This window comes from Carassius gibelio, chromosome A2 (genome assembly GCF_023724105.1).
Source record: "Carassius gibelio isolate Cgi1373 ecotype wild population from Czech Republic chromosome A2, carGib1.2-hapl.c, whole genome shotgun sequence".
Taxonomy (NCBI): Eukaryota; Metazoa; Chordata; class Actinopteri; order Cypriniformes; family Cyprinidae; genus Carassius; species Carassius gibelio.
In genome coordinates this window covers 23,071,029-23,080,062 of record NC_068372.1, presented here as the reverse complement: position 1 = coordinate 23,080,062, position 9,034 = coordinate 23,071,029, and the positions used below count along the sequence as shown (strand labels likewise).

General features: G+C 38.1%; 1 protein-coding gene across 1 annotated transcript; it reads right to left on the bottom strand.

Moving 5' to 3' along the window:
- Nucleotides 1-244: 244 nt before the first annotated feature.
- Nucleotides 245-8,929, bottom strand: LOC127933446 (proteasome subunit beta type-5-like). Its single transcript, XM_052530461.1, has 3 exons — nucleotides 8,674-8,929; nucleotides 6,267-6,573; nucleotides 245-1,066 (listed from the first exon to the last, which is right to left on the bottom strand). Exons 1-3 carry the CDS (start codon nucleotides 8,887-8,889, stop codon nucleotides 780-782), a joined length of 810 nt encoding a protein of 269 aa, XP_052386421.1. The 5' UTR covers nucleotides 8,890-8,929; the 3' UTR covers nucleotides 245-779.
- Nucleotides 8,930-9,034: the final 105 nt, after the last annotated feature.

The window sequence follows — 9,034 nt, the reverse complement described above, 5'->3', positions numbered from 1 at the left end:
CCGTACCAAAAAATGTACTGTAAATATAGACAAGAATCTTAGTTCTGAGAAAATTTGCTAGCACTGTGCAGATGCAGCCGATTTGATATTTTGTTATCTAATGCAATGGCATTTATACATCAAGTGTGACTTAAGATAAAAAATACATTTTGGGGCACTGCACAAACTTGTAAACACCTGTCAAAACACTTGCCAACCGATACATCAGGATCAAGAAAGAAAAAAACAACAACAACGACAACACTTAAATAGCAAAAATCCAAGGTTTATTGAGAGCAGGTTTAGTAACTGTGGTAACAGCAGATACATGTGAGATGAGAAGAACAGAAGTCCACACCCACTCAATGAGAGCTGGCCAACTGGAGTTTTGGCTTGTAGTGGTGTCCATAGGGATACAGCGCCCCCTTATTTTATTATCACAAACAACAAATGAAACTGTAATGGCTGGGGTTGTAGTGCTACTGAAACTGGTTGAAAACTCGACAAATAATATACGTGAGAATAATAACGGAAACTGGTTTAACTTTGAGAGATGTGAGGAAGTGAGAAAGAGAGAGGGAGAGAGACAGCCTTGCTCGTGTTCTCATTTACAGAAGAGCCAACTCTTACAAAAGAGATGGCATTAACTTTCTTGGAAGCAGATTTGATTTCATTAAGTTAACTGAAGTGCCTTTCAGGTTGTATCACTAATCTGCAATTCATTCCTCATCTTTCCTTTTGAAACCTAGCTACCGCTGTGGCCTTTCCCCTCATCCCTTTCCTCCTCCCAACCCTTCCTTCTATGCTTTCTCGCTCTGGTATTTAAGGTGCAGCTGAAGCACGTCTTCCTGAGAGACCCTTTCCCAGCCATCGCTGTGGACGCGGTAGAGGTTGACTTGGCCTCCGCTGTAGGCGTCACGGTAAGTAGCTTGGTAGATGGCGCGGCGGCCCAGGTCACATGCTTCTTCTACAGTCAGGTCGTAGCGAAGGCCGCTGTCGACGACACCGTAGGCGTACATGGATCCCGAACCAACTGCAAACAGGTCTCCACACACTCGGTTGCCCTCTGAGTCCACATAGTAGAGCCCTGTGATCAGAGGAAAGCAGAAGGAAGAAAGAGACCATCAGCAATGCTTTACGTCCTGCTGTGTTAAAAAGGCAGCCGCCTCCGTGGAAGATAAAAGCGTAAAAAAGAGAGAATTCAGTAGATCGATGTTATGTTATGAACACAAGGTTATAAATAATGATTGTTCTGAACAATACAAGATCAAATCCATCTTGGCGAGTACATTTGAGAAAAGGAATCATGGGAAAGGTTGGACTATTTTTTTCTGACAGCCGGGTGTTTGGTAGATGGAGTTTGGTATTGGTGGTACCTAGGGGCTTCAGCAGGAAAGAGTTATAGAAAGAGAGCTTACATTTAGCTAATAATCAGTAAGATAACAAACTGCAGACCAGGCACGGGCAAACATAGCATCCACCCTGGGGCACCGCCTGAGGTGCTATGCTATTGATCGCTCCAAAAACAACAGAATTAATTATTGATCTAAACCTGAAGATCTGACCTCTCACCAAACATAATGGATGATGCAGATCACAATCGGTGAACTGGTGGGTCACTGTCTGGTCCAGCAGCAGATCACCCTAAGGTTTCAAGTGTTTGTGAGGCCGCGCAATGACGAAACTCACTCCTACAGTAATGGTGACTACGTTCCCATCTGTGTGCAAGCAGAATTAGCCTGCAGATGGACTGTTAACCGGACAGTTCACCCAAAAATTACTTGTCATCATTTACTCACTTTTTGGAACAAAAAAGGAATTTGGAATTTTTCGACTGTTTTGGTTCACACAATGAAAGTGGATGGAGTCCAAAACAACATTTGGACACCACTGACTATATGGACCAAAAACAAAAAAAAAAACTTTTCTTTTCTATTCTGCAGTGAAAACAAAAGTCTCAAAGTTCACACAGCTGTTTAAAAGATCCTTATAATCCACAACACGAGTCCATCAATTAATGTCTTGAGAAGCGAAAAGCTGCATTTCATCATTAAGAAATTCTTCACTTCAAACCATTGCTTTCAACTAAAATATGAGTGGATTTTTGTGTGATAGGAAAACAGGGGATGAATGCTTTCACTGATGGAAGCATTATTATGAATTATGGTCTGGTATTTTAGCCAGAAGTGTTGGTCTAAGGGTAAGATGCTTTTTTCACCAGGACCTAACAAATTAATATTAGCACTTACCTATCATGATCTTTCATTTATTAAAAAAATAAAAAATGCTATGTGTACTGTGCTAGACTAACTGAGACTTGGCACAGTACTTGTATACTGTTGCTCTCTTGTTGGTCTGATTGCTTCTATTGTTCTCCTCATTTGTAAGTCGCTTTGGATAAAAGTGTCTGCTAAATGATTAAATGTGAATAATTTGTTTCCTACAAACACATTATTTAATGTTGTGGATTACTGTTTTTATCAGCTGTTTGGCACCCGTTAACTGCAGAGGATCCACTGGTGAGCAAGTGATGTAATGCTAAACTTTCTCCAAATCTGTCCTGACGAATGAACTCATCTACATCTTGGATAGCTTGGGGGTGAGTACATTTTCAGCAAATGTCACACCAAACCCCCTCAATGATGAAGAACGCTCGTGTCTACAACTGCCACAATGATCTGGATCAACTAAACTCTGGATTCTTATAAGTATGTAAAGCTCACTGCATAGACTCCTGATGGCCAAAGACATCATTCTTGAATGATGCATGCCAGTCTGTTATTGTAGGAGCATCAACTTTACATTGTCACGCCCCTTAAACATGACGCTGAACAAAACAAACCGTGACTGGTTGCTTTACAGAAAGACAGCCTCTTGGGCGGTCCTTGGCCAATGAAAGCTGCTTGGGTTTCAGACTTTCTGCCATCAGTATAAAGGTCTTGGTTCGACAGACTATTTCGAACATAACTAGCACTGAAAACGAAATCTAAAATATTCCTCTGTACTCTGGAAACTTTGAGTAAAGTTCAAGGACCCGAAGAGAGATTTTCAGGACAATCTTAGGAAGTGAGGCACAGAAGCCTTCAACAAGCGAAAAGTACGCATCGTTAGCTCGACCTGATAATCGTTAGAGCACCCTGAATATATGAAGGGTAATATACCATTTTGTAGAGCCAAGTGTGATAACTAAAAACAGGCTAAAAATGCAATAGGACGTCTCTTTCACCCACAAGGCACCAGTTCTCATTAAGAGCAGAGTGCGATAGTACTTCGGCAGACTGGAATGTTTTTTACCGTACAACACCTGGGATCGTTTTATCACACAACGGCCGTCTCATGCCATCTCATGTAAAGGTGAACAAAATGAGGCACTTGAATTTGCGAGCCATCGTAAAGCAGAGGCGTTGAAGCAGGGGTGATCTCTGGATGTTACGACAGCCTGGCTCCTTGCACTCCATCACAAAGGTGACAGGCAGTTAGATGTGCCAGACTAAAAAAGTGTGGCTGTCTGCATGAATGAAACTCAACTTCAAGACTAAAGGAGGGAACATACACAGGTGATGCTTTGCTGATTGTCACACAGCCATGGTTGGTTAAGAGTGCCACTTACGAGAGAGAGCAGCTGCCCAGAAAGCAAAGCAACTCTGTGTACAGACATCTAAGCATGCATGCACATCAGCACTCCACGTCTACACAACATAAAAAGCTGCCTGTTGAAGGAGCTTCATACATCTTTAGAAATAGCAGTCCTGCTGATATTTCCAGTTCCTGGCAGGAAAGAGGTTGTATATATTTTCGAAGTAGCTATCGGATTACAAATTATAATAGATGCAAAATGAATTTGTACTGTAGAAATAAACAGATCATAACGGTTGTTTAAAAGGAACCAGATCACTAATGAAACAATTGAATTACTTAAGAACAGTGGGTCACATTGGGCTTGTAAACACCTGTGTTTCAACATGCATCTCATGTAACCGTCACAGAGAGGCACAAACTCAAGGATGCTATCACGTTTCATTAATCCTTCCTTATTCTAGCATTCCAAATGATAACTTGAAAACTTTGTATTGCAAGCACTCCATGTTTTTCCCATGTATTTGTAAGTCACTTTGGATAAAAGCATCTGCTAAATTAATAAATGTAAATGTAAATATAACCACTTCATATCATGCAATCGTGTCATTTTAGCATATTTACATTTTCATATAATTTTTTTTTTAATTACATAAATTTGGCTCATCAATGAGAGAATGCATCAGTAGAACAGCCCTAACACCACACAGACTAAAACTCGTGGGAATCAACGGTAGTCTCAACAGAAGTAAGACCAAATAGACAGTTTATCACAGGAATAAGGGTGACATTGTTAACAGAGTAAAAGTGGTCTGTTTAATAAAGATTGATTTAATTATCACAACATTTACCTCTCGATTGAATCACGATGCATTGTAACAGCCAGTGCTGCTATTGAACTTCTAACAGCAATCAAAATTTACTGGAAGATTTACCACATACTTTTGTTTGCCTGCTAGGCAAAGGTTGTTTTTTTTGGTGGGGGGACAATGCTAGCCTGTGTCACCGCATAAACCCAATTTGATCGAGCTGACGGATTTTGCATGCAACCCAATTGCCCTGGCTGAGAGCCGCGTCCATCATGGTATTGCTCCCTCCTGGCCTACAGTCACTGGCATATTGATTTCCCATTACTGTGTCACTGTGCAGGGCCTCTTTAAACACATCGCCCGTGATGTAGAGTCGTTACAGCACCCAAGTGTCTGCTATTGAGGAATGCATCACTATGAGGGAGCGCTATGTTGCCATCTGGTGGTCCTGTCTAAAACAACTCCCTGGTCTGCAAACTCATGCTGATGAACGCATTCTGTGGCAGTAAATTATATATTTTTATAGTTTTGCACACCTCATGTTAGGAAGAAATAAAATTAACTGAAAATGGGCAAAGCTCACCATTAAGCCAATTAGATTAAAAGCCTCTTATAGATCTAAATGCAATGTCCAATTAAGAAAAATGGACATCAATCATGGTCTAGAAAAGCAAAGGTCCATTAATGTGCAAGTTTGTGATTCATCTAAAAAAAACAATCTTTGTGCTGCACATTAAAACTGCTGGAGAGTGGAGACTGGCAGGAAGCTATAGTGATAGAGCTATTTTTACAAAGCTATTTCAGCAGAAAGGCAGGGTCAAATCAGCAGAGAAAAATAATCACATAATTTGCCCCCATGCCAACTGCAGCAATCAGTCAAAACATAAATGGCAAAAAAGAAAAGCGAGGTCCCTTGACGGTCTTTTACATCACAAAGCTATTGCAGATGCAGACAGATTACAGCTGGAATGTTTCTGATCAATGCTTTTGATGGAAGCAAAAAGGAAATTAAAGCCGAAAAACACCTTTAATTAAAAGCAAATATTATTGTAAATAACATCATGAAATATTTAATAACATAATTCTCAGTCCCATGGCTCACAGGTCAATTTTATAAGAGAATATTAAACGGGTAGAATGTATGAATAGCTCATAGCTGTGAAACATTTTACATAACATTTTAATATTTATGATCATGTTAACGATAATTTGTTATTTTATTTTCCTAGAAATCATAATTATATGATTAATACAAAAATCATTAATAATACCAAAGCATGATTACCAGCAGCTCCAAAAATAATAAAAAAAAAAAATACATAAGCGGTTCTAAATAAATTATATTAAAATATAAATTACAATATACATTTCTATTATATTTTACTACAAATAATAACACATCTGTACATATTTTATAAGCATTATATATTTGTATTATAAGAAGCTTAGTACTTAAGCAATTATATTAATTATATACAATTTACATAAAACATGATGGTAAAATAAATGTGGCCAAATGTAGCAAGGCCAAAAATGCTTCTGACCAATTAGAAGAACTTTGTCAAATCAAGTTTTAATCCACTTAAAGGGATAAAAGAAACATGTACGAGTTTCTTACTTTTGTTGATCATTAAAAAAATTATTATTATTATTTTTTTTTTTTTAAGAAGAAAAAGTATGTTAATAAACAGCCGACAGCTGACTGACATATTATGGAGAAGAAGAAAAAATGGAAGTCATTGACTACAATCAATAGTTTGGTTACCAATATTTATCAAAACATCTTCTTTAGTGTTTAGCAGAATTAAGAAAGTCATTCAGGTTTGGAACAACTGAGTAAATCATGAGAAAATTTTTATTTTTGGATGAACTGTCAGCTTAACACAAACACAAGATATGTACCTGGTCCTCTTTTGTCCCAGCCGCAGACCATCGTGCCCATGCTGAGGCCCATGCCTTTGTACTGATACACCATGTTAGCCAGTAGCTTGGAGGCAGCTGCCACAGAAATGCGCTCTTTGTTGCGCAGCTCGTAGATGCGGCACTGCCTAGCCAGCAGACGCTCCCAGAAACTGCAGTCCGCGGCTCCGCCGGCCATGGTGCCGAGCAGGTACGGGTTGATTTCAATCACCTTCTTCACTGTCTGTGAAGCGATGTAGGAGCCGGCTGTCGCTCTGGAATCCACAGCCACAATCACACCATGCTGAAACTGAGAGATGACACAAATAAGCAAAAACGTAATATTAATGGAGAAAAAGACAACCTTTTTTGTATAATGTCTTTTAATCTTAAAATGAACTAAGTAGTCAAGGCTTGGTACAGTGTGGTACAATTAGCTAGTAGATTATGAAACTAATCCATCTGGATCTATAAAGCATCTTTGCTTGTTGAGAGTCATTCAAAAGATGCCATATACAGACATTTGTCTTAAAAATAAACAATGTAGGAATTCCCTCAAAAACCATAAAATAGAATTATACTATCCTGTATACTGTTTTTCACGTCACTATTATCTGGGACAATATTGTTGACTAAAAATATACATAGAATTAGAGCTGCACGATTAATCGTTAAAAGATTGCGAACTCGATTCAGACACCCTCTCGATCTCATTTCTAAATGACAACGATTCCCCGAGTGTGTTAAACCTTTTACAAAGTCTTACCGGATCATTCAAATCTGTGCTTGCACTGTCGCTGACAAAGAGAGAGCAGTTACCATGTTTGGTTAAGAAACATCTTCACAAACGGTCTTTTCAACTACACAGTAATATTTCTGTCTTACAGTCATTTATATTATCACAGAAATACTGGGATAAAGTTTATAGATCAGATATAAACATTGATGTCTGTATGGCAGCGATAGAGCAAAAATAGAGCAAATCCCCGTTTGAAAGTACCGCGCCTCAAATAAAGTTTCACTACTAGGTGGCGACAAGTGTCTTAATTTGTCAATTAATTAATTTTTAATTCAAGAGAATCTTTCAAAAACACTGATTCATCCAGTAATGAAACGAGGGAAGTAGGTTTATGAGTGAGTCGTTGAATCAGCGATTTAAACAACTTTTTCCATCATTCTATTATAAAAAAGCAGGGGTTTTCAATATATTATTTATACACTACCAGTCAAAAGTTTTTGAACCATAAGATGTGTAATGTTTTTTAAAGTCTCTTTTGCTCATCAAACCTGCATTTATTTGATCCAAAGTACAGCAAAAAAACAGTAAAGTTGTGAAATTTTTATAATTTAAAATAACTGCTCTCTACTTGAATGTATTTTAAATTTGTAAATTATTTCTGTGATGCAAAGTTGAATTTTCAGCATCATTACTCCAGTATTCAGTTTCACATTATCTTCAGAAATTATTCTAATACTCTGATTTGCTGTTCAAAAAAAAACATTTATTATTATTATTGTTGTTGAAAAGTTTTCAGGTTTCTTTGATAGACAGTTCAGAAGAACAAAATATTTTGTTATAAATGTCTTTGTCACACTTGTTCAATTTAAAGAATCCTTGCTAAATAAAAATATTAATTTCTATACTTGTGATAATGATAATAGTAATAATATTTTTTTAAAGAATCATAGGAGAATCGTGATCTCTATAGGAGACCAAAAACATTGTGATTCTCAATTTATCCAGAATCGTGCAGCCCACTGATCCATAATATAAAAAAGTATTTTAAACGTGTAATTTCTCTCTCCATAAGATTCTGAGAACACGAACAACTGGACACTAATAGGCCTCAATGAAAAATCACATTTTGCTGTGTCATTATCTGCCATATACATCTCTCTTCACTTTTTAATTCTGGAGCAAAGCTGAACTCTATATGAACTCATACTGTAATCAGCCCAAATTTAAACTTATGCAGAGTTTTGCAGAATTCGCAGCACTATAAACACGTTTTAATTATATTTGACACACAAGTTTGCGGTTACTGTGACGGAAATGACTGGGGCGCTGCCATTGAGGAGTCATAGACAAAACCACTTCATTCAATCCATTCATCAGTGCATAATATCCCTATTCATACAATACAAACTTGTCAAAAGAACTAAGCGAGTAAACAAACCAGTTAAATGTGGAAACACTGGCGTACTTAGCAACTGTATGTTAACTAAGCTTTTGCTCTAACACAGTTGCTAGTCAGTTTTCCATTCAGCCTTATTTCTATTCATTATACACCGTACATAAACATTGAGATGGTTTTATAAAAGCCTCACGCTTCTGATTGAGTCAAAATACTAAGAGTAAACAGTTTTAAGCTGGAATAGATGCTGTTAGCTGCTGGCTAATCGAACTCACTTTGAATGCTAAAGTGGTCGTGCCGTGGAGAAACTCGATTTTTCTCTCCGCTTCATCCGCTTCATCCAGCGGTTTCACGGCGAAGTTCAGACTTTCATCCAGTGCTGTTCCAAAGCCGAGGTCTTTCTGGTTAAGACCGCATCCGTGCGCAAAGGGCTGGTTAAAGCGATCTACAAAATCCGCAGACTCACTCCGCAGTACACTAGACAGCGCCATGTTTCAGATAATTGACCACCGGAAGCGGCGTTCTGCTTCTTGTATGTTAAGTTAGATGTTGAAGACGCGAAAAAGGGCACCGCATCGCCATCTAACGCATAGGATGAGCGACAGTACTAGCGGGACTCTACTTTTGACTAAATAT